The following is a 23,771-nucleotide window of genomic DNA, read 5'->3' as shown; positions in this document are numbered from 1 at the left end:
TTTTTATATTTTCAAGATTATATTGAAACGATTTTTCTTGTTTCATTATCATAACAAAATTGTAAAACCAATAAACTCTGATATGAGAGAAAAAGCATGATTCCAAGGGTAAGAAAAAAATTAAACACAAAATTATTAGTAGAAAAATAGTTCCAATAATCCCACCAAAACAAACAAAACCCAATAATAAAGAAACCTCAGATAATTATACCAAAATTTCACTGTAAAATTCAATTACAAAAGAAACCCAAACTAGGAAAATTTAACAAAAGGAACCAAAAATAAAAAACCCTAAAACTAATTTAATAAAAATTAAATTATAGAGGCAGCGAGAACAGCGGCAGCTTCAGGTAGTGGCATCGGCGGTTTCGTGTAGCAGTGGAGACAACAGTTTCGAGTGGTGGCAGATCACGCAGCATACGCCATTTTGTTGTTGTCAATTCAAGACGGCGGCAGATCACACCGGCAGGCAGCAGTAGTGAAAGGCAAGAAGAAGAAGAAAAGAAAAAAGGAAACAAGAGAGAGAGAGAGAGAGAGAGAAAAGGGGGAAAAAAGAATAAATGATAAAAGAGTGTTTTTCTTTTAATTATTTATTTATTATTTTAATATTATATGAAATTATTATTTTACCCTTGTTTCGCGTTAAGTTAACGGTGGTTTGACGAAAATGGGAGTGCAATGCACATAATCGAAAGATGTGAGTGCGCGGTGAAAAAAGTCAGAAACAACTGGGGGCTGACGCTAAATTACCCTTTTCTAACATCTTTTCTGTAACAACTATTTTCGTTGGTTTGAAATTTGTGTGGAAGGATTCTCTACATGGAATCTAGTTTCTTGACCTTTTCCCGTGTGTGCATCATACGTTGTGGTAACAGATGAGCAAAAATCACGATCCTTGAATTTGCTATCACAAGAACAATCAAAGTACGTATTGAGGAAGCTTATCGGGATGTTTAAAAAGCAAGCCGTTGCAGCTTATTGAAATACCAAGCAACACGAATTGGTTACCGAAACAAGAACATGTATTTCTTAATTAATACACCAGCGTTAAAACAAAACAAAAAGGGGAAAAAAAAAAGCGGACGCGTAAATGCCATTTTATTCGAGTTCATTTCTTAGATGTAGGAATGGGGGAACAGTAACATAGGAATTTGTTACTGAAACAAGGGCATAATGAGCTTCTTGTAGTTCTAGGGCTTGCCAGACTTTTTTCTTAGCCGTTCTCTGACAAAATCATTGCGAGCCTTAATTCTTGCTTGTTGAGGAGCAACATTGACATAAGACAAATGCAGGCCAACAGCAAAAAGGGCAGCCCCGGCAATGAAGTATCCCACAGTCATTGCCAACTTCTTGGGCGTCGAAGGAAAGCACGATACCATTTCTCTCTTAAGGAAGCGCAATTGCAAGTGCGATCATTTTTCTGTAACAAAAACCAAACCATGCATAATAATTAAGCATATGATAAAAAGCAGAGAAACAGGGCAGCTGCTATGTCTGAGAGGCATTTCATCATACATATGGAAGGCCATTTACCTGCAACCCTAGGTATCCGGTAAAAAATCAAGAAATCGGACATGGGTAGTCAAGTTTAATAACATATATATACACTACGCTCACATAAATTACATTCGTTGGCGCAAAGCTTTACAAATATATAGATGATTAATTACTCCAGCAAGCAAACTAAGATATGAAAACTTGGTACCTGTCATATTGCGGCCAAAAAGACTGGTACCTGAAAAAAATGATCTAATGCAAATTTGTCTTCTCAGAATTTCGCGTAATGTGAATGAAAATGAAAAGACATACAAAAGGTAATTTGGGCAATAACAAATTTACTACTAACAGGACCGAGCGAAGGATGTCAAGAAAGAATTGCATTCAGTTTATTATTAGTGAATAGCCTTTGGCACCAAAGCCTCTGTAACATAGTGGTTAATGTAGTCGCCTTTTAAGCGAAAAGTCGTGAGTTCGAATCTCACCAGGGGCATCTGCTACGCGCTTTTATAGCTTCCCCCACCCCCCACATGTTGACGCTAGAAATATCGCAATATTTTTTTATTATCATAAAAATGGAACTCGAAGACTGGATGCTTCTTGTTCATTTTGATTTTTCTAAAACTGAGTTGTGTGACACTTCTTCAGGGAGGGTTTTACAAAAACATCAGCATACACAATTTATTTTGTACAAATTTTTATACAAACTGATGTGACATTAATTTATTAGTTAAACGAAAATATAAAATAATAAAAATAAAGAAATTAACAAAGTAATAAAGTAATAATGTAATTAACATTATGAATAAGTTAAAAGAATCAATTAAACTAACTAACTAACTAATGATATACATATCTTGATTGACGTGCATATATTTTCAAGATTCAAGAAGAAAGAATAATATACCTGACCTGAGGCTGATACTGTTACCATGTGGCCAACTGGTGTAACGATGGATTTGTAATGCTGCATGCATGCAGATGCAGTTGTCTCAGAGACGGAGCGAGATAAGATGCGTGCGTGGGTTGCTTGATTGATTTATTATATCAAATCAAAGAAATCATGCATAATTTAATCATATCCCCCTCCGTCTCTCCAGCATCGTTTTGAGAACACGACGCTTCTTCTTCTTCTTCGTTTGAGAAGTATTGCACGTATATTTTATAGATAACAGTTTCCTCATTACGGAGGGAAACAGATGAATTCGGAAGTCTTCAAACCGACTTGTCGCTTCTGTTTCCCTCTATTAAACTACATGTCGCTATGATGGTTTAATTGCATTCTAATTTCATCCGGGCCGGACCGCAGCCAATCCATATATGGTAACTTGCCCAATGAGAACTTGACGCACGCACTGTTTCATTTTTATCTTTTTGGTGATTTAAAAAATATTTATCAATTAATTAGAAATAAAACATATTGCCCGGCAACCTGAATATTACCTGTTAATTATTATGAAATTACTTATTCGACCTTCCCATGCCATTAGCCATCAGTGGATCATCAGCAGCAGGAGTCAATAACCATAGCCATAGGATATCCTATTGGATTGCAACCTACTGAAAATCACTATGATGATCAAGATACTATTGTTTCAATTTTATACAAGGGTAGAAGTATCTTATCGTCGAATATGGTGATTGATATTGAAAATGACATTTCTCCCAGCTTGTTCATTCATCAGTACCATAAGGATCAACACAAGACTTGTATGCGTAAGCATTGACGGGATAAAACAGACATAAATTATTACAGTTTATACAACAATGAGATACAATATATAATGAAATTGATGCAATCAACTTTTTCTGGTAAGATAAATCACCTTCATCTAAAAGTTTCATAGACAGACAAGGGATGCCTTGTTTCATTTAAAATTTGATTGAATTTCCAATATGTGCATTATCCAGTAATTTTAAGTTACAAGAAGCAATCAGTGCAACTGTGTAAGAAAATAAAATTTGGTTTTGCAAAAAGAATAATCAATTTCTCCACCTCTTCTCAAAAGAAAGAATTACTAGATCAATAGCGATGTGTCAGGATGACATACCAAACTGGGAGTATATGTGATCCTAATGCAATTTGTAGCTGCTGAACTGCTGGAGAATGTCAACTCCATTTGTAATCATGATGAGTCCTGTGGCATTGACCCAAATCAGTTCTTTTGGAATGAGCATGTATTAATCCCGTTTCATGAATTTTACTTCCCTTTACCGAAATAATGTGAAATGGCAGCAATACAGCTAATTCTATTTCCGAAGCTCTCAGAGGATGGACCAACTTCTGATAAAACCAAAAAAAAATTAGCATCCAAGATTTCTAATTATATGGCTAAGCTTGTCGATGACATCTGTAGGTTTGGCATATGATCCATCAAGATAGATGGCATGATACTCCAATCCTTTCCACTTGGAAATATATTCAAAATGCGGTCGTCTGAATTGGCTGCTAACTATCTCTAGAATCACTGTTTTTGCAGTCGCTGATACTATGTGAGTGAGACCGGCACCATGAGCACCAATAATAACTGATGCATCTTGAATGGCTCGAACCTGCTCCTTCATGGTCATGTGTGCAAACAATCCATTGACAAGATTTATTTTACAATCCAAATAATTAGATGCCCAACTCTGTAAAGAATCAAACACCTCTTGTTCATTGCTCAGCCTCGATTCAACTTTACCACCATGACGTGGATGGGCTAAATAATCCTCCCGTCTAACAAAGAGGACATTATGTCCTGAACCTGGCTTTTCGGTTCGGTGCCTATTTACTTGAAGCCCAAAAGCAGCTCTAATCATTTCTCCAAACTCAGACAATCGTGCTGTTTTCTTATCATCAGGATTTTGCCATAGATCGTGAGCAGTTGCTCCATGACAATCCACATCTCCCCTCAGCCCCTTAAACAATACATTCTCATATCCCAACGGTGAAAAAATGGCATGGCGGAAACAAACTGGACCACTAAAGTTTTTTGCATATCTAAAGCTTGAAAACAATGCGTCCCATGTCTCTTCCAATTGTGTCTGGAAAATTTTCAACAGACGAAACATATCAGTTAAAGTAAGATAAAAAGCATGAATAAGCAGTACTTATAAATCAGAGGAACACAACCAAAACAAACTAGGCAGACAATTTACACAAAAACAGGAATGAACACAGATTCTGGGAGTTCCCTAGCAACCTGAATGATTTCAAAGAAGAGATATTTGGGACAGAGAGTTAATAGGCTAAAGGACAAATCAAGATCAAGCGGTTCAAGAATCAGAAGCAGTATGAAACATTGCCTACAGCATGTTTAACACAACAGTCAAGAAACTGAGAGGGAGAATAGATTGAGAGAGAGAAACCAATGGAGTGATGAGGATGTAACCACCAAGAAGATGTCGAACAACAGAAAAGAATTAGAATAAGACCTAAAGGAGGATCTTATCTTATAATGAAACATCAGAGAATCCAGTAAGTGAATATATTGGATCTAATACACCAAAATTGTAACATCGATTGCTCTGAATTTACAAATGATATGTTTAACACCAGTTGAGAAGCAACACAATCAGCAGCAAGGATTGCCTATTTATGCAAAGTAAGCAGCAGAGTCATTATAGATTTATTCCCAGAGGCTAACTAAGTTAATCGAATACTCACGAACTAGACACGTGATCAATAAAATGGGATCCAAAACATACAGGCATTTAATCAGACATCACCCAACTGAAATGTACATAAACCATACTTACATTCACGATCACTCTGGCAATATGCACACCTCTCACCCCGCCCCACGAAAGACACAAAACAAAAAATAAAACAACAATAAAAATACATAAAAAATACACATTCAGCCAAAAAAACACTGTTGGAAAAATGTGTTCTCAGACACTATTAGATTGAAGCTCAGCACATCCACAATTAGAACAGGATCTCATTTAACAAGCCAAAAGACTAAACCAGTTCAAATTATTCATGTTTAGCTGGCACTTTTTTTCATTCAATGAGCGTGAATGCAGAAAGCTGAAAATAATTTTAGCAATCTATTCTTCATGAGTCTCAAATTTTCAAAACTCACATGTTATCTGCCAATAATGAGAAAAATCATGTTATCCAAACTTGATCCATGCATTAATAAGTCGATAAATATGAAAGATGCAGCTGGTAATACAAGTCATTTGGAATTGAGAAAGCATACTGTGCAGTGGCCATCAACAAAAACCACATGGGGTCGATTAGGCAAGCCTGTAACTCTTGAAGAAATATACGCATTGTACCAATCTGTCATCGTGTGAAAAAGATTTGCATATTCATACCGAGTAACCAGAAGTGTTGGCTCCTCCACCCACTGCAAGTATGCTTCTAATGTCAGAAACAATAAAAATAGCACTGATGAGAGATTTCTGAAAAGAATTAGAAAAGAGGAGTCTCTTAACCGGTTAATCTTCTTTAAGCTCCTTTACTTCAATTCCATAAAATTCCACACTCAACCCATAATCTTTGTTTCTGATTATAAATCTATCCCTTCCTCATGATCACCAAAAATGGTATGATTTGCATTAAATCACTTCCAATCAATCGGGAAACCACAAATAAACCCTTCTTCCAGTTATCCATTTCATTAATAAATTATTTCCAAAGAATCAGGAAATCAATCATTAACCTTCAATTGAAAAAATAAATGACCACTTTCCATAATTATGAAACAAAAAGAATCCGCAGATCACAACATCTCCTCTAATCCAGATCAACTTCATACCTCATATTGCCCAAAACAATCCAAAAATAAAAACTTTAAAAATCCAAACATACCTGATCGCAATCGTCAAACTCCTTAGCATCAGCAATTCTAATAGTTCCCAGCAACTCTCTCATGGTATGCTTCAAAATATCAGCTTGAGGCACATACTTATCAATAAACTCGTCACTCATCAGATTTTCACCTTCCCTCTTCCTTCTCCTCCCCTTAAACCCTGACTTCACATCGCCCTCAACCTGAAACGCACCGTTTTGAAACGTAGGCAATTCCTCTTCATCTGCTCTCCCCATCACACCCTCCAACTTTTCACCTCCTCTCGACATCTTGATCTTCTGATTGTCCATCTTGACCTTCCCCCCTTCACATATCGAACTCCCCAACGTCTCACTGTAATAACACCGGAACCACCCGCCGGAGCCGGCGGCAGGCAAAAGATCCAAGTGGGTACTGAACCCATTTCCGAAAAAGGCCTCACATGAACGGTAACCCACGTTAGGATTCTGTGACCAGGGCAAATAAGAGGGGATGATTGGCCAAGCTTTGGAGAAATGGTGAGGAGGGTGAAGTTGAAAGTGGGTTTCCGTGAACGGTAAGCGGTCTTGGTTCTGGTTATGGTGCTGAGAGTGAGAATGAGAGTGAGAGAAGTAGAGATAGAGAGAGAATAAGTTGAGTGCGAAGAGAGACAGGAGGATTTTGATGAGCTTCGAAGTTTTTTTGTTCATGGCTTGGATTTGTAAAAATGGAACACCACCAACACAGCCTTTAATTTTCTTTTTGTATTACAAGTCTGCGCGAGTCTTCTTCTGTGAAGTTAATTTTTGACATTAAATAGAAGATAATTATCTATGGAAATTCTTATAACGCCAGTTTTGGCACTCTTTTTTTGGGTTAACGTAACCAATAAGGCGATGACAAGTAGTAGGATGGGGGGTTCTGGGTTATTTCTTAGGTAGATTTTAGGCCCTGTTTGAAAGCCTAATTTCATCTGATTTTGGTACCCATTTAGATGGTAAATCCTTTTTCTCACAGTGTGTACTTTATTAGGGTTAATTCCTGCCCCCACAATCCTAGTTTGTAAGTACTAGATTCAAATTTAGAAGGAAGGTAAGTTGACATGAAGGAGTTACTAGTCTTCGTATGCATCAGAGAAAGATAATCTTTTCCATTCAAGTAGAACTTAGAACTATATTTCAATATTTGGCTCTCATTGTGATCCTAATATTTCAGAGGGTAACATGAAGGTTTCAGCCATTGGATTTGGATATTACTTCACAACTAAGTTCTCTTTTTTAAAAATTAGAAAAAAAGAGAGTAAAATTAGAATTAACATTTGATTAAATAAATAAATGAGAACCATTTTTTCCCAATACTCACTCGTTTATATTTCATGATTTTTTCTTTTACAATTTATATTACAATCATGAGTCGGCCAAACATCTAAATTCTAAATCTATACAATCTTTATCTATATCTATCTATCTATCTATATATATATATATAAAAAGTTGGGACTCGAGAAGGTGATGTGGCATCACCATTTCTCATCACCATTTGTATATTTTCTTTTACATTTAGTTTTTCATCTTCTCACAATTAATTTGATTGTTATTACACAATAACAATTATGTAAAGGTTTTAATGAGACATATTATTTATAATGAACATCCAAGGGGGAGTGTTATGAATTTATTAAAATAAATGTAGATGTTCATAACATATATCTCTTAGTCTCCCCACTATCTCTCATTAGCAACCTTTAGCTTCCCTATAACTCCCACTATCTCACAAGAAATTATGATCCATAATTTTTCATTAATTTCATGGAGTGATTATGTAACTATAAAATGAGAGCTCATCTTTTTGTTTTGTACATACACAATTGGAATGAATAAAATCACTCTATAATATATTTTCTCATTTTATTATTTATCTTGCGTTGCTTCTTTATTTGTATTGCTGGCTAATAGTTTTTTTTTTCATTTTTTATAAGGCTGCCTCATCTTTTAAAAAAAAATCAATTTATATTTTTTATCAGTTTCATCAAGTGTAAAGTAAGAAAAAAAGATAATACTAAATTCTTTTTTCAAAGCCGCGTGAAACGCGGTTATATTTTCTAGTTATAATATTAAATCAGAACCTGACTAATTTAGAAGGGAGGGCATGGTCTTTACAACTAAAATGACTTATGTTTGATAATTAATAATTCTATTGAATTTAAGTTTTCAAGTTAATTCATAGAATTTATGATTACATAAGTATCAAGAAAGAATAAAGATATAATGCCCCGAAACACTTTTATTCAGTTGGCTATCCGGAAACTTATGCTTTACTCACTCTCTTACCTTTTAAAAAAGATATAATAAATTTGTAGGCATCAAATTTCTTGAAAATTAAATGTAGTTGCCCACAAGAAAAGAATTACTTTTTCTTTTATTTTTTTCCCCATTTTGGATGAGAAAAAATTATAGAAACTTGATGGAGAATGAAACGGGCTTTCTTGCTTTAGTCAAATATTTATCACAGCTGATTAATTTATAAAACAATGCAATTTGCAACCAAATATATTCAATTGTATCAGATATTGGCATTTACCAATTAAGGGAATGTCTAGTTATGTCTACAATTTCCGAATTTTACAAATTCCAAGCTTATGGTGGTATGTTAATATAATATAAATGGAGCCCAATAAGTCCAACCCCGACGAGTACGAAGCAAGGTGTCATGGTTACCAAAAGTTGACATGATTGCATTTACAGGCAAGCATGCTAGCCTGGTTGGAATTTGAATTCCTTCTCTGTAACGACCAATTTCATAATCAAACGTCATGAGTTAATTTCCTTTGAAAACGTTAAAAATTAAACTTCTGGGAAACAAATGAAATGGAGCTTTTGAAAAGAATCTGCAGGAAACCATAAGAACTTTGAATCATGCACCTTGAACTGCATTTGAGGATAAATTGGCATCAATTTATTTACTACTTTTGAAATAAACCAATAATTTCTTCAATGAAACAGGACCTAGAAACCAAGGGCAAGTGCAGCTTCTGATCTCCAATGCTTTGCCTTTTCGAATCCATTAACGTAGTTCTCAAAATCATCAATGGTTTGATCAATCTCTTCTTGTGTGTTCATCACAAATGGCCCTAACTGCGCTACAGGTTCGCCTATTGGTTCACCTCCCACTAAGACAAACCTGAGAGGCTTAGAAAACTTGTTCCATGCCTCCAAGCCATCCCCAGATCCTAGAAGCAGAAGATGATGAGCTGATACCGGTGAAGATTTCACGGTGCCAAATAAGCCCTCGCCTTCCAAGACATACACAAATGCGTTCCAGGATCTTAGGATCGGTTGTCGAAGGTGAGCTCCGGGTTTTAGAGTGAAGTCCAAGTACATCGTTGGTGTTCTAGTATAGATTGGTGATTTAACTCCCAAGGCCTCACCTGCTATAACTCTAACCTTGATCCCGTCTTTTGCAGCTTCTGCAATGTCCTTACTCGAAACCTCCTGATATCTTGGCTCAATCCTGCATTAACCAATTTAAAGATCAATTAATGAAGCTTGAGATAGGGAGGAAAAAAAAAATGTATAAAGTTTTAAATTTTGCCCTATGGCTACATGCTATAGAGATTGTTGACAAAAGTCTGGAGTTAGTGTCTCAAGCATTTGGCAGATCATGATTAAAGATTCCTTCTTCAGTTGGACCAAAAACAAAAAGCACATTGGGGAAAGTTGGCACTGAGGCAAGATGCACATTCAATAAAATATGTGCTCAATTCAGAATCGCTTTTGAGGGTCAAAAAAACAAAAAGGTCCATTAGACAAGCATATATTCTAGTTCAACTAAAGTTCCAAATCACCAGTGACCACCACTTACATTTTGTATTTGGAGGAGAGATTGATCCACAACTGCAAACCCTTTTGAGTGCCTTGAGCTGCAGGCATTTCTGAGTGAACAATCCCTCTTCCTGCGGTCATCCATTGTAAATCACCGGGCCCTATAGTCCCTTTATGCCCTTCAAAATCTTCATGCGTAACAGCTCCCTGTCACCAAATCATTGCACAGAACTTAGGCAACAGTATCACGCGCCGCTTATGCTGAAAATTCAAACTAATGACAAAAGTAGTACTAATATGCCGTGCTTTATATATACGTTTTTGACACGATTTCGCGGCAACTGCCCAGAAATGTTCTGTTCATGACTTGCATAACTGGGCAATATGCGTGCATTATTTGGCATGGCATGCTGACTTTACGTTTAAATGTTGCCGGCCACATAGGATTGCCTTGTTAACACCGTGTTTATTTAAAGTCACACAATCATGTTCATTTACCTAATTGACTTATTAAAATTATAGTTTCTTACTCCTCCCCCCAAAAAATAAAAAATAAAGGAAAAAAAAAAGCAATAAAATAGTCGCATCCTTGTGCTTCAATTTTTTTTAATACAAAAGATTAAATTATTAATTGGTAGTACCTGCAACATGTATGTCACTGTCTCAAATCCTGTTAAAAAGAAAACATTCGATCAGATTCATCGTAATTGCCATGTGTAAACAGAAGCATCAACTTTCTCAGGAAAATCAAACCTCTATGTGGATGATCAGGAAATCCAGCAGGAGCAGTAACTGCAAAATACAACACCCAAAACGTCAAAAACAAGAAAAACACTTTCAAAAACGAGGCCTCTACATACATGATACCATGTGAAAACAGAGGAAACAAAACAGAGTAACCCACCAGAGAATTCATCCAAAACAAGGAAAGGATCAAAGTATCTCAACTCAAACCTGAAACAACACACAGATTAACCCATTTAGACAAAACATCTCAAATTCTTATCCATTTCATTGACACCAAAAACAAAAGCAAATGTGTTCTTTTTTTTTCTTTTTCTTTTTCTCTCACCTTCCTATACTTCTTCTCACAATGGCTCCCATGCCTTCACCTTGAGGCCTAGCCAAGAACTTTCTCACCACTGAGCGAGGTTCTTTCACAACAACATCAGAGTTCTCTTTCTCAGGCATTTTGCTTTTTTTTTTTTTAATTTTCCTTATCTCAATGAATCTCGAAGCAAATTTATGCAACAACTTTTTTATGCAGCGAATGTGAGAAAGAGAACGAGAAAGTTTCGAGTATATATAGGGAGAAAAAGAGAGAGAGAGAGAGAGATAAGAGTTTGTTAATGAATTTGGAAGGTCAAAGTGAAAGTGTTGGCCGCCAATATTAAGACCCACATGGGAGTTTCCTTGAGGTCAAGTAACACCGTTTCTTTTCTTACTCCAGCGTTATGTCAGCATAACGTTGGTCTGATGCGTGTAAAGGCCTTGAGGATCTTGGCCGTTGCATGAGTGACACGTGGTAGATCAAGATTTTTTTAAAAGTTTTCATTGAGCTTTTTTGGGTCAATGAGAAATTGGGAATTTTTAACAAATATCCAATTGGGGGGGTACTTGACATCTGTGTGATGTTAGGATGGGACTAAAGACTTACGAACTCGTAAATATGAATCTCGGTCCACAGATCTTTTTCATTTGGATATTCTCTTTTTTTCATGTTGATTTCAAATTTTGACATTTTTATCTTTTGTTCGTCAAATTCGGGTTCCACATCAGCCGTGAAAGAACCAAATCCGGTGTCGAATTTGAGACAATTTCGGGTTAACAACTAGGTGGTTACAATAGTTAAAATTATTTTTATCATGTTATCGCAGGTAAGTTTGTATTATCTTGATATATAAAAGATTTGGTCATTGGGATTTCACGTCAAAAATAAAAACTAACTCGAATGAGAATTTTTATAAATAGTGTCATAATCGAAACCATCACACATAGTGATGAATGAAACTTGTGAATTACAATTCATGAAACTAAATTGTGATAGATATTATTTCTAAATGGTACAATGGTTAGTTTCAACACTTTAAAATATCTACGTCTACGTGTATTGTATATAATTAATCACTCTTTGAAAAAACTAAAAAAAAAAAAAAAAAGCTGTTGCATTTTGATTAAGATTTAACACTAGATTTTTGTTGCATTTTGATTAAGATTTAACACTAGATTTCGTGTAAAATCTTACATATTCTTTACTTTCTCTTTCAACTAATGAAAAATTGTCAATTTTTTTCTTGTCCTCATATGAACAATTGACAACGATTTAATTTCTTCGAAATCGTGGATCCACTTGTCACCACAACCACCTTCCCAATTCCAAGAAAATAGAAAAAATAAATAACTATTACATCAAATGAATAGTTAATTAAACCAAAAAAAAAAAATCATCAAAATCAGGTAACGAAACTCGTGGAACATCCTTTTGTGTTGGGCTTTCTTGCATTGATACGGTGCCCCATGGGCTTATGGGTGGGCCACAGAATTTAACTAAGTAATTAATTACGTGGGCCCATGATTAGAAGGTAATGACATCATTAACACAGCAGCATGACGCAGTTGGAGACGCTGGATGGATAAATGAGAAACAGAGAAAGAAAGCAAAGGAAACACAAACCGCATTTCAAGTTCGATACCATATAACGTGTAGACTTTTAAGGCCATTCAAAAAACAGCGAAGGCACCGATGTTTCCTCATGATGATTTAGGTGTTACAAAATCATGATGCGATCACTTTATAATATAAACGCCAGAAGAATTGTCAAAAAGTATGCTTTATTTAATATATTTGAAAAAAAAAAACTAAAAAAAAGTCGTTAGTGAGGTTGTTTGAACTTCAATCCCAGTCATTCATCTATGAATTGTTCATGATTTTTATTTTCTTATTTTTTAAAGTAGATTCTTGTATTAGAATAATAGCAAACTTACATTGTTTATATTATTTTGCCATAAAATAACCGTATTCTATTCGAATTCAACCCATTTAAAAAATGCTTTTTTTTTTTTTAGATTTTGTATTACTCAATTGCAATTCTTTATGAGCATCCATATTAGTTAGTTCAGAAAGTCAAAACTAAATCAAAATTTTTATTGCTCACTTCACTAGATATGTTCCAAGTAAGTAGTAGCTCGAGTACAAAAGTCTATATGGGATACTTTTGCTTATGTAATCTGTACCTAAATTATATATAAAAATTAAATCTTCCCAAGTGATGTACATTACGTGAAGTGGAGAGCAACAACTAGAAGAAATAATCTTTATGTGCATGGTGGAGGATGTTGCTTGCCTTAAGCAACACCATGAACATTAGAATAATTAGATACAGCTTGTCCTCCTCCAGCACCACGACAAGCCATGTCAATATATATCCCTCAGCTCAATTTTATCACGTGGCTTCACTTTACTGCATTGAAAATCTACTGCTACTTTCGTGCTCGATGTCCCCTGAATTTCACATGACTAATCTTTACGTTTGAAATCGGCTGAAGACATACAAAAGATAAAAAACAATTAATTGTCAGCAGTGTCGGAACCAGGATTTTGATGTAATGTGGTCAAGACAAAGAAACTATAAATTTAAAGATTTTGCTCAAGTTTTGATCCTGACACCATTTGAAGTACCTTTGAGGTTACAATTTTGCACTGTAATTTCACGGACTTCTTTTTCGTTTGGGGTTCCACCAAGGCTGCTAATGCTGATTCCACGTTCGAGGGCCATATTTTAACATTTGAAGAAATGTTAACGTTTTGGGACCCCGGACCCATTGATGCGCAATCATCTCCTGTTGATATTTCTGAATTCAAGATTTGAATGTTGTTTGAATTTGCCATGTGAATTCCATCAGTGTGGGGACTATTTTCTGGAGCTTGAATGTTGATCCTATCAATCAACATGTTGCTTGCACTTCAATATGTTACTTAAATGTGTTAAAATGGAAGTTCTTGCTGTCTTTTGATGTTATATATATGTGATTGATCCTTGCATTGGTAATAAAATCAAATCTCAATGTCTTCTACGAGTCATCCAATTATTATTATAAAAGGACTTGGTCTTTCTGAAGGCATTTTTAACGCATGAAGAGAGTGCAATGGTGTCACACCGGGCACTCCCAAATAGGTCTTAAAGAAATTGTTTTAACTACTTGGGTCCTTTATAATTCTTTAAATTAATACACTGAAATTATATACGTATTAAAACTTATAAGGACCGACCCAATAAATTGTTTTAACTACTTGTCTGCCATCATCATTCTTCTGCTGACTGTGTCAATTGGGTGGAAAGGCAGAGCAGCAAAGTAGAGAACTTCTGGGATAGACAAAACATAACTTCATTAGCAAAGGGATAAATGGCCTGCCATTCATGATCGTCTTATGTTGGCATGGAATCAAAAGCTTAAGAAGCCCAAAGCGATCAAAAAAGAAGAGCTGACCCACGCGCGGCGGACAAATATATATATCCACCCAAAAGGAAATCATTGGCAAAGCGGCCCAGCTTTTTCTCCGCTGGCTGCTTGGACGTAGTTCCCGTACGCAGCAAGCACGTATTGGTACGTGGTAGGCCTTCTGAAAGCCCCGTCATAACCCTGGATGTCCAGTTCTAAGCTGAACTGTACTGAGCTTTTTATAACACTGTTGATTGGCTGCATGCTATCGGAGAGTTGTAGCCTCAGGAACAAATCACAAGAGAGAAAAATAAACAAATTTAAAGTATAATTAATAGTAAACAAGAAAACAAGAGATTATACAGCAAATTTCAGCAAACTGGTAGATAATTAAAGTACAAACATATACTACTCATTCACATTTTCGAACAGCAGCCAAAACGAAAAGAGTTACAGATTATGTGAAGCGTAAACGAGTAAAAGTTAATAATAGATCCGACTGAATGGTGAAGACTGATTGTTGTGTTCACCTTTTAAAAGTTATTGATTTGTGGCTGAGGTTGGTCTCCAGGGAGAAAGAGAGCGAGAAAGACTTTTCTCCATTGTCTCTCTATCTATCGGGTTCTTTCATAGATACACGGTAGCAACAGAAGCCTACCGCATTTTTTGCAGTCTTCCAAGACAAAAATCTCCAGCCAGATAGATAGATAGCCATATATAAATATAGAAGAAACTTTGACAAGCAAGGCAGAATTCACCTTACCATTTTAATCAGAAGAAGAGAAACACCATATTGAAAATAAAGAACAGAAGGCTTATTGTTGCAAAAAATAGAACATAAATAGTCTGTGGAGAAACATAAACATAACTAAATAGTTTACAGCGAAACACAAACATAACCTATGGTCATAATTAGATAGTCGATGGTGAAAGATAAAACTTACAAAGAGTCTTTGAAGAATCTTCATAATTAGAGAGTCTATGGAGAAACATAAACCTTACGAACAGTCTTCCAAGAGGAGTACTTTTGAGAACGCTTGACATGATTGCCAAAGTATCTGAGAGAAAGAGGACTCCCCGTATAACTGGACGGTCCTCTGAAACATCTATACATCTGTGGGAATGGGCATTGCACGTACCAAATACGCTGTGTTTTTAGATCAAGAACAAATGTTCGCTTAGGATGAAAAGCAGTAAAAACCAACCCCCGGCCGCAAGCATTAGCAAAGATATAAGGTTTATCTTCCCGAAAGCATATATCCGGTCTTGCAACACCCACAGTGACATCATCGGGTTGCTTTGCCCACACTTGAGTACTAACCCTATATTCTCTTACCCAATACTCCCTCTTCTTATTGTCATAATCTTTCAGCATCCATATATCAATCAGTGTATCAGATGGATAACTAACAATAGCCAACAATCCCTCCACAGTAACTAATTGAAAATCATTATAATCTTTTTGGTATCCAAAATCGAAAGATATTATAGAATCTTTTTTACTTTTGCGATCCCGATTAAGCCAATGCGTGTCTCCGTATGCAGATACACCTGATAGACACGAAGGAGAAAAGGAAACTTGCAAAACTTGCAGAGAGACTGGTCGCCATGAACGTGTGCCTAAAGTATAAACTTCAGCTTCAAACTTGTTAAAATGTATGAGATGAAAAATCCCATCATCTAGTGGCTGTGCATATGCTCGGACAATCTTGTATGTATTTGTTGCACTGTCAAATCCTATTCCAAAACAAGTGAAGTGCTTGGCCAAGTGGTGGGACACCACTGCCCGTGGTCGTGGCAACTCTAAGATTTCTCCTCTAAGAGGATTGCACAAGCAGATGTTCCCTTGATCAGCCTTATCAACAAAGAGAACTAAACCATGAGCAATGACGCTGACGCGATACGCAACTCGGTCATAGAACTCTGAGACTGGACGCTCACTTCGCTTAACAAGATTAACATCGCATATAAATGAATGCAGAGCTTTTTCATCACCAGCCAAAGCGGGCATAGGCACGATTTGAGGTTCATCAACAGCAGGTATAGAACGTGCGGACACATGCTCGTTAGCAAAAGAAAAGCTGTCAATTATGCCGCACCACTTCTTACAGACGCGTCGAAAACGAATAAGAGATGTTGTGGGCAATCTCAAAAGGATTTCATAAATCATATCAAAGGGAAACACCTCCTCAACGTCTCTTCCTTTGAGAGTAGGGGCGGCGGGCGGCCGAGGAGGTGGAGATGGACTAGGCGCCGGTGCCAAAAGGGAGTTTATCTTCATAGTTCTAGAAAAACAATACTGAGCAAAGTGCAACTTGGTGATATTGAGTTGAGTTTTAACTTCTACGAGAGCGTCTGGGCTTTTATAATAATTAAAACCTTCGCCAACCAGAATTAGGCTTTCCTTTTTCTTCTAAAAAAGAATTAGAATTAGGATTTTCTTTCGAGTCTTAAATTACCCAGCCGGCTTAAGATTTCAAAATTTCAAATTCGTGTATACGATGGGAAGAAAGCAACATGCTCTAGCTCTAAATACATGGTCTAATATTTGATTGTCCCATTCGTTTTTAAGTATGCAAATATATTTAAAGCTATTCTCTTTTTCGGTAAATATTAAACCTAAGCTGTCAAACGAAAAACTTAGGAACTGGAAATAATAGCAGTTGGTTAGGCAGTAGGAAAGTTGAAAATAATTGGAAAAGGAAGCAAAACTATCCATAAAAAACTCCTTTCCTCAGCTGTAAAATTTGTAGCAAAATATGAACTCAAGAATTGAAAAAAAATAAAATAAAAGAATGAAAATGAGATGGGTGGGCATACGAAAGTTGTTTATATATATTCTCCATTTGAACATGGTATATAATTAAATAGGAAACCACTAGCTAGCTATATTATTTATATGCATGCTAACGAAATAAGTACATATGCTGTTATAGATGTTAAATGAAGAAGAAGAAGAAGAAGAAAGAAAGAATTGAATTGAATTGAATTGCAAGTGTAACGAAATCCTTAAGGTCACGTACCTTATGTTTTGTCTAATTTTCATTTGCTTCCTCAAAGCTTTAATTTTTTTTTTTCATTTTTAGCGTATTTACTTCTCACTCAAGGGATGTTTGGAGACTTATGCGTGTGTTAGGGGAGTGTTTGTGAAAATAATTGCGATAAAAAAAAAAAATTGTGTAGAATTGAATTAACTAAGCCTCAAGTATTGTGGTTGTGGCCCCGTCCAAGTTATATCCCATCGACATACATGATAAGGAACCCAGCAGCACCATTAGATTAATACGTGCTATTGCCATCCATCAATAGATATCATGTTCGTATAAATAACGATGAGGTGTCACGGTTCTACCTCCATGTGCATTGTGGGGTTGCTGTTGTCTACTTAATTTTCAATGAAAGAGAGAAAAAAAAAAACAAAAAATTAGCTCGACAACAATTAATGCTACTTGAAATATGAATAATACCATATAAGTAAATCTTAATATGAGAGTTTTACGAGCAACTGCTTACTAATTAATCAACCTAATTAGCATGCCTTTTTCTGTATTTATTTTGGCCTTCTTTGCCACCCGCCCAAAAGTGTCGAGATGGTAATTAGCAAATTTGGTAATTTGAGAGCAACGATGAAATTTTGAATGGGTAAAAAATGTTGGTCAATGATGGCGGCGTCGGAACCAAATTTGGAAGAAATTAAACATGATAACCGACGTGTAGTTTAGTACAAAGAAAACAAAAACGACACATCGGTGTCGAAGCTTTTGCGTTACAGATAATTATAAATTACACACAAAGAATAACCGGCAAAATATATTTCTTACAACAATGAAATGACAAACAAATACCTCATTGCATATACCTCTCCAGAACTTATGAACATACCTACCAACAAATAAAATGAGAAGGAAAAATATTTTGCTACCGTTTTCATGGGGAAAAAAAAAAAATTTACTAGCCGTGACGATAGAAGCAGCAAAACCTTAAAAGCTAGAACCTTTTCTTATCCAAGCAATCACAAATAATCTGAAGTGACCTTATTATAGTAGTAAAAGAGTGATAAGGAGCATAGCCATAGTCGAGAGGAAAATGCCTGTGGCAACTTTCGGCTGTCCATTTGGCGGTGTAGCAGGTGCTGCCGAACCATCACTACCATCACTAGGGCTGGTAGATGGGACTGGTGTGACGGGGGGCAAAGGTGGCTCTGTGACAGCAGCCTCGGTCAGGATGGGATTTGGTGCCTCAGCTGGCGGCAAGTAATCGGACGTGATGAGTGGCAAGAGACCACCAGGCTGAACAGGGTTCATGTAAGGAGGTGTCTTGTCACCCCTTTTTAAGCATCGATTCCCTGCAATAGATTGTTAAAGCAAGAAGGGGTTAATAAAAAGGTAACAACTTAACTGTTCTTCACAGTGCTCATAACAACAAACAGAAATGATGAGATGAGATAGAAGCTCTTAGTCGTAATGTTGGTAGTATTAGAGACTACTAGTAGCATTAATTCGCATATTTTGTATTACGGATGTCCATTCAAGTAAGCATATATCGGAGGCTTCTTACAATTAGCAGTAAGTCTGGTCTAGAATGTTTAAATTTGTCGAGGTTCGGGACTTCTAGGATGTAGAAACAAAGTTGCTTTTATTAGCAAACTTTGAGGACAAAATGTATTCCGGCGCCATATAAGCAAAGAGATGTCTGTTTCCGAACCAACTTACTTCGGTATCTAGCAGCAGTCATAGGGAATTCTGTAATAACTCCATCAATACCAGCTCCCTCGTAATATGTGTTGATCTCCACAGTTGGGTCTGAGAAGAAGTCCCACGCTTGAGATACAAACTCATTGCTGAATGTTTCAACATAAACTGGGAGCTTAAAAGATTGTAGCCTTTGAACAATATCTGTAGCACTAGTAATGAATGCTGAATTTAGAGGATATACAGACTCCTTACTGAGGACCACAGAATCAGCAAACTTTTTAATATCCTCAATGGTTTGGTTAAGAGCATCACGAATATTTTCTTTAACCTTGTAGACAAGCTCATAGCTAGTTTTCTCCCTTAACTTCATTAGAACAGAACTGTCTGTGGACTGAATCATAACCTTCAAAGCTGTCTGCTTATTGTAACCTGCATTTCCCAAGGCCTCCATTACTGAATTAGTCACACTCATTCCCTGCTTCTCTGCAAGATAGACTGCATTCTGAAGGTAGTACAGGAAAATAAAGATCAAAGTCAGCTGCTACAAATAGTTGAGTCAAACTGGAAAGTGACTATGATACGATACAGCTAGAAGTACGATTCAATACAGCTAGAAGTTATGTAGTAATATAATTTGGATATGAAATCTTCAAGTACTGAGGCCACAACAAAACTTACCTCTATGCTGATCAAGACACCAGAAAGAGAATTTGCATTCTTTGCCATTTCCAGAAAATCGGACAATTTCATAAACTTTCCAGCATTTTTGTTCTTTGGGTTCCGGAATAATTTAAACTTAAAATATGGATTAGAAATTTGAGCTACAGTGAAAAAGAAAATAAATAAACATCAGATGATAAGTATTTGTTTAACCAAAAAAGGTAACAGCAAATCATATTTATTATGAGAAATAATAACAATAATACTAGGCAAATAGTAGAACCATGGGCAGATAAAATAAAATAGAAATGAAATATATAATCAAAAGTAGATTATGGGGTCCTTCCCAGAGACAAAAAAGTACATGTAATTTACCAAAGAAAGAACTCATTCGTCATTCTACTGTTAGGTTGGAAGTGATTGTTCAATGAAGTAGATAAAAATGAATATTATCAAACCATGTCACTCTATAAAAGTATAAATTTAGATATCCAAAAATCAACCTACAATCTAGAGTGGACACAGTATATTCTCTAAAATCCGTGTTCTCTCCATCTTCTGGTACATTTTGGCTATTTTCTCAGTGTGCATGGACAGAGTTTACACACACCCCCACCCACAAATCTAAGGAGAGAGAGAAATAATAACAAAGAGCACCGAGTTGAAGGTCATTTTACACCAAAGAAAAAAGAAACAAGAATCAATTTAACTTACGGATCAAGGTTTGAATCTCATCCCAATTCAAGCTAAAAGAAAATATTCCGCTGCCTGCCATGATATCGGGAATGGTAGTTGTGATGCTGTTAAATTTCGATTGCGCAGCATTTGTGCTATTAATAAGATTTATAAAGCTAAGGCAAAATGGGACTCCATCCTTCGACATCTGGACAGGGCAGTCAATAAAATCAACACCATCTGAAATAGCTTTCTGATATGCTAAGTTAGTACAACTGGGATAGTCTCCGCTTGCTCCATTCTTTGAAATGACCAAAAGATTTGCTGGAACATAGCAATTTTTTATGCCATTAGTCAAAGTGTGACATCACCAATGAGTGACAAAGATAAACATGTTAGTAAAAAGCACCATAGAGTAGGGGCATACCTGATTTAGATGCATTTTTTCCAAGGTGTGCAAAGCAATCTGTAGCACAACGAAATAAATCAGAATGTCAGAGATAATAAAACAAGAAACCATTGTTGCAATGATCAAATCCATGTAACCATATTGGATATGCCATTTCAGCTGTATAAAACAAAGAACAAAAATGTTATTTAAGTTCAGGCAATTGCAGTAATATTCTGCAAAATAAAAAAAACTATTTTAAATTGTCACAAATTTAAGTGAGCTTAAAATATAAAATTATACAAATTCGCTGAAAAGAAGCTAGAGTATCACCAATTCAAAATCAAAATAAGGAATAGCCAAATGAAGCAGTCTACAATGCACACTGAAACAATTGAATGAACCAGTAGAGATTTGAGGATACAAGGTCAAGACAATTGCGAGGAGATTATCAATAATAGGAACTTCATGTCTGAATCCAAATAGTTGAATATTCATTTAGGTCTATGGTTATCCAGGGATTTGGGTGAAACCTCAGAATGGAAGTTACAGATATAAAACCATTCATAAACAAAAAAACTCCAAAAACCTCATGATTTTTTTGGATGCGCATAGGCTATGCAATGGAAAAGGAAGACAACATACCTACGGCTGCTGATGGAGTTAATGGGAAGTCTGATAGCACACCATCAACAGAGAAATCACGATTGTCAATAAACGAGAGATACTCAGTCAGTGGATCATGACTGTAGTTGAAGCTAATTGGAATGTCATTTGCAAAATTTGATGCAAAAACTTCTAGTCTTTCTTTATGAGCATCCAACACAATAGTGGTATGAGGTAGTAAGTACAGACTTTCATCTACAGGCCATATATAATCCTTCGGAACAAGGATTCCAGAGGCAAAAGTCTTGATGAATGTAAGATTCTTTAAGAGAGAACCATAAGTCTGGTTGGTTGTGGGCTCGATTTCAGATTTTCCAAGAAATCGGAAAACCAGCTTCGTCATGCTTGGTCGAAATCTTGCTGCAATACTTCTCAAGAAATTCACCTCAGGTGAAGAGATGTAATTGACAACTACACTTCTGGATACAGAAAGTACAAAGCTTCTCATACTCAAATTGTGTTGTGCGTAGAATGCATCGTGCTGCAGAAGTGTCAGAACAACAGGGTTGGCTCCAAAATATATCAAAAGTGTAGAATCTACCAGTATCAAGAGACAAGGTAAAAGGACTAAACAATATATCTCTGACCTGAATATTCAACCATAAGCCTGGTGGTTTTATTTGTCTTGCCATATCCTGAACAGTGAGGATTTGGAACACATTGCCATCAAACTTATCGGTTCGAGAATAGACTCCTTGATTTACTGTACAGGTCAGGAAAAAACAATTAAGAAAGAAAAAATCTAAAACACCAAACACTCGACAATAGACTTGGATAATCACTTGTAGGTACTTGTCAAGTCGTTTAACATTCACAGAAGTCAGATAACCTGAGCAATTTAATAGCTCAAACCAGTATGATCAACCTTGTTATGTTGGTTGTGAAATCAACATGCACATATCCATATTTAAGAGCAACTTATCATAAAGTATAGACTATTATGATGTAAATCTAACCATGATGAATTCTACCCGCTCATCAAAAGAGAAAGAATGAAAGAAAAGATGAAAAGCTTACAGATTATATTCGATAGGTCATTAAGCGTGTAGTCAATGGAAAACCATCCTGGGGTTGGGACCCCATTAACAAGATAATTCTTTTGCTGAGTCTTAAAGATTTGAGCGATGTTAGAAGCATTATCAAGCTTAAGATCAGGGAAGCAAATCCCAGCTTCATCTTTGGTCAATTGCACATCACACCATAAGATAACACTGGGCGCACTCGTAATCAGCGTCAAACTATAAGCTATGGAACTAGAATCTGGAAATATACCCGAAAATCCTCCACGTGCTACTACAAATGGTGGATCTCCTGCAAGCATAATCAGAGACGTAAGATTATCCAACAGTATACCAAAGAAAATAAAGATACAAACAAAAAGCATTTGATAAAGTTAATATGAATTTGCTCATGCTAAACACATTATTATGTCCGGACTAACTTTTCCAGTTCCATTTAATACAAAAATGGCATACTATTTTTCTTTTTTCTTTTTTCCAGATAGACAAATATCTTTTGATTTAGACAGTCTCTGTTTAGATTTTCAAAATAATAATAACAAAATTAACAAAGAAAATAATAAGAAGAAAGTGCTTCACTGAACTGACTCTATTCCAAATACAAAGCGTTCTTCATTTTTACAGTCGAATTCTCATATTTTCTTCAGATTTTCATTATAAAATCCTAAAAAAAAATCGAAAGAAACACTTAAATCTTTACTTCACTATATTTATTTAATTGATTTTACTTATTGTTTCAGCTTCTAAACCTCCAAAAAAAATTATATTTTTAATTTCGCTAATCTCAGAGCTTATACTGAGCTAGAGCTGCATTTTCTCATCTTATCACCACATTTTTTTTCCTCCTCAACAACCAAACAGAAAATAAACTCATTGTAGTCGCTCAACAAACAAAAACGGTACCGGTTAGTGTCTGCCATCGACTCGTAGCATTAGATCCCTGAGCCGAGACTTGAGCTATAACTCCACAGTGAAGTACAACCAGAGCTGAAACGAGTAGCAGGCCAAGAGCGCGTGTGTTACACATTTCCGACAAATTTAACTCCGCCGGAGCTCCGCCGATCCTCTTGATGAACGTGCGAGATTTTTCCTCTTTAGAGAGAGAGAGAGAGAGAGAGCAAAATGAATGAGTACTTTTTGCGGGCTGG

General features: G+C 36.0%; 4 protein-coding genes and 1 non-coding gene across 5 annotated transcripts; 1 reads left to right on the top strand and 4 right to left on the bottom strand.

Annotated features, from left to right (window-relative positions):
* Positions 1–1,004: 1,004 nt before the first annotated feature.
* Positions 1,005–7,114, bottom strand: LOC102626878 (beta-1,2-xylosyltransferase). The gene is made up of 5 exons (XM_006474899.4): positions 6,302–7,114; positions 5,688–5,837; positions 2,941–4,524; positions 1,706–1,735; positions 1,005–1,420 (listed from the first exon to the last, which is right to left on the bottom strand). The coding sequence occupies exons 1-3, from the start codon at positions 6,968–6,970 to the stop codon at positions 3,802–3,804; spliced, it is 1,542 nt and encodes a 513-aa protein (XP_006474962.1). The 5' UTR covers positions 6,971–7,114; the 3' UTR covers positions 1,005–1,420; positions 1,706–1,735; positions 2,941–3,801.
* TRNAK-UUU (transfer RNA lysine (anticodon UUU)) lies at positions 1,918–1,990 on the top strand. Its single transcript has one exon. It is a non-coding gene; the product is annotated as a tRNA-Lys (tRNA).
* Positions 7,115–9,192: 2,078 nt separating the features above from the next.
* LOC102627150 (pirin-like protein) lies at positions 9,193–11,410 on the bottom strand. The gene is made up of 6 exons (XM_006474900.4): positions 11,154–11,410; positions 10,986–11,035; positions 10,835–10,873; positions 10,723–10,751; positions 10,122–10,288; positions 9,193–9,770 (listed from the first exon to the last, which is right to left on the bottom strand). Exons 1-6 carry the CDS (start codon positions 11,270–11,272, stop codon positions 9,266–9,268), a joined length of 909 nt encoding a protein of 302 aa, XP_006474963.1. The 5' UTR covers positions 11,273–11,410; the 3' UTR covers positions 9,193–9,265.
* A 2,763-nt stretch (positions 11,411–14,173) lies between these two features.
* LOC102627445 (F-box/kelch-repeat protein At3g23880-like) lies at positions 14,174–17,485 on the bottom strand. Its single transcript, XM_006474901.4, has 2 exons — positions 15,052–17,485; positions 14,174–14,786 (listed from the first exon to the last, which is right to left on the bottom strand). Exon 1 carries the CDS (start codon positions 16,800–16,802, stop codon positions 15,501–15,503), a length of 1,302 nt encoding a protein of 433 aa, XP_006474964.1. The 5' UTR covers positions 16,803–17,485; the 3' UTR covers positions 14,174–14,786; positions 15,052–15,500.
* A 729-nt stretch (positions 17,486–18,214) lies between these two features.
* LOC102627935 (glycerophosphodiester phosphodiesterase GDPDL3) lies at positions 18,215–23,771 on the bottom strand. Its single transcript, XM_006474903.4, has 9 exons — positions 23,527–23,771; positions 22,622–22,915; positions 22,192–22,307; positions 21,584–22,085; positions 20,978–21,016; positions 20,590–20,874; positions 19,894–20,036; positions 19,234–19,717; positions 18,215–18,866 (listed from the first exon to the last, which is right to left on the bottom strand). Exons 1-9 carry the CDS (start codon positions 23,648–23,650, stop codon positions 18,559–18,561), a joined length of 2,295 nt encoding a protein of 764 aa, XP_006474966.1. The 5' UTR covers positions 23,651–23,771; the 3' UTR covers positions 18,215–18,558.

This window comes from Citrus sinensis, chromosome 9 (genome assembly GCF_022201045.2).
Source record: "Citrus sinensis cultivar Valencia sweet orange chromosome 9, DVS_A1.0, whole genome shotgun sequence".
Lineage (NCBI taxonomy): Eukaryota > Viridiplantae > Streptophyta > Magnoliopsida > Sapindales > Rutaceae > Citrus > Citrus sinensis.
The sequence above is the reverse complement of the archived record's forward strand: the minus strand, read 5'-3'. Positions and strand labels throughout refer to the sequence as shown.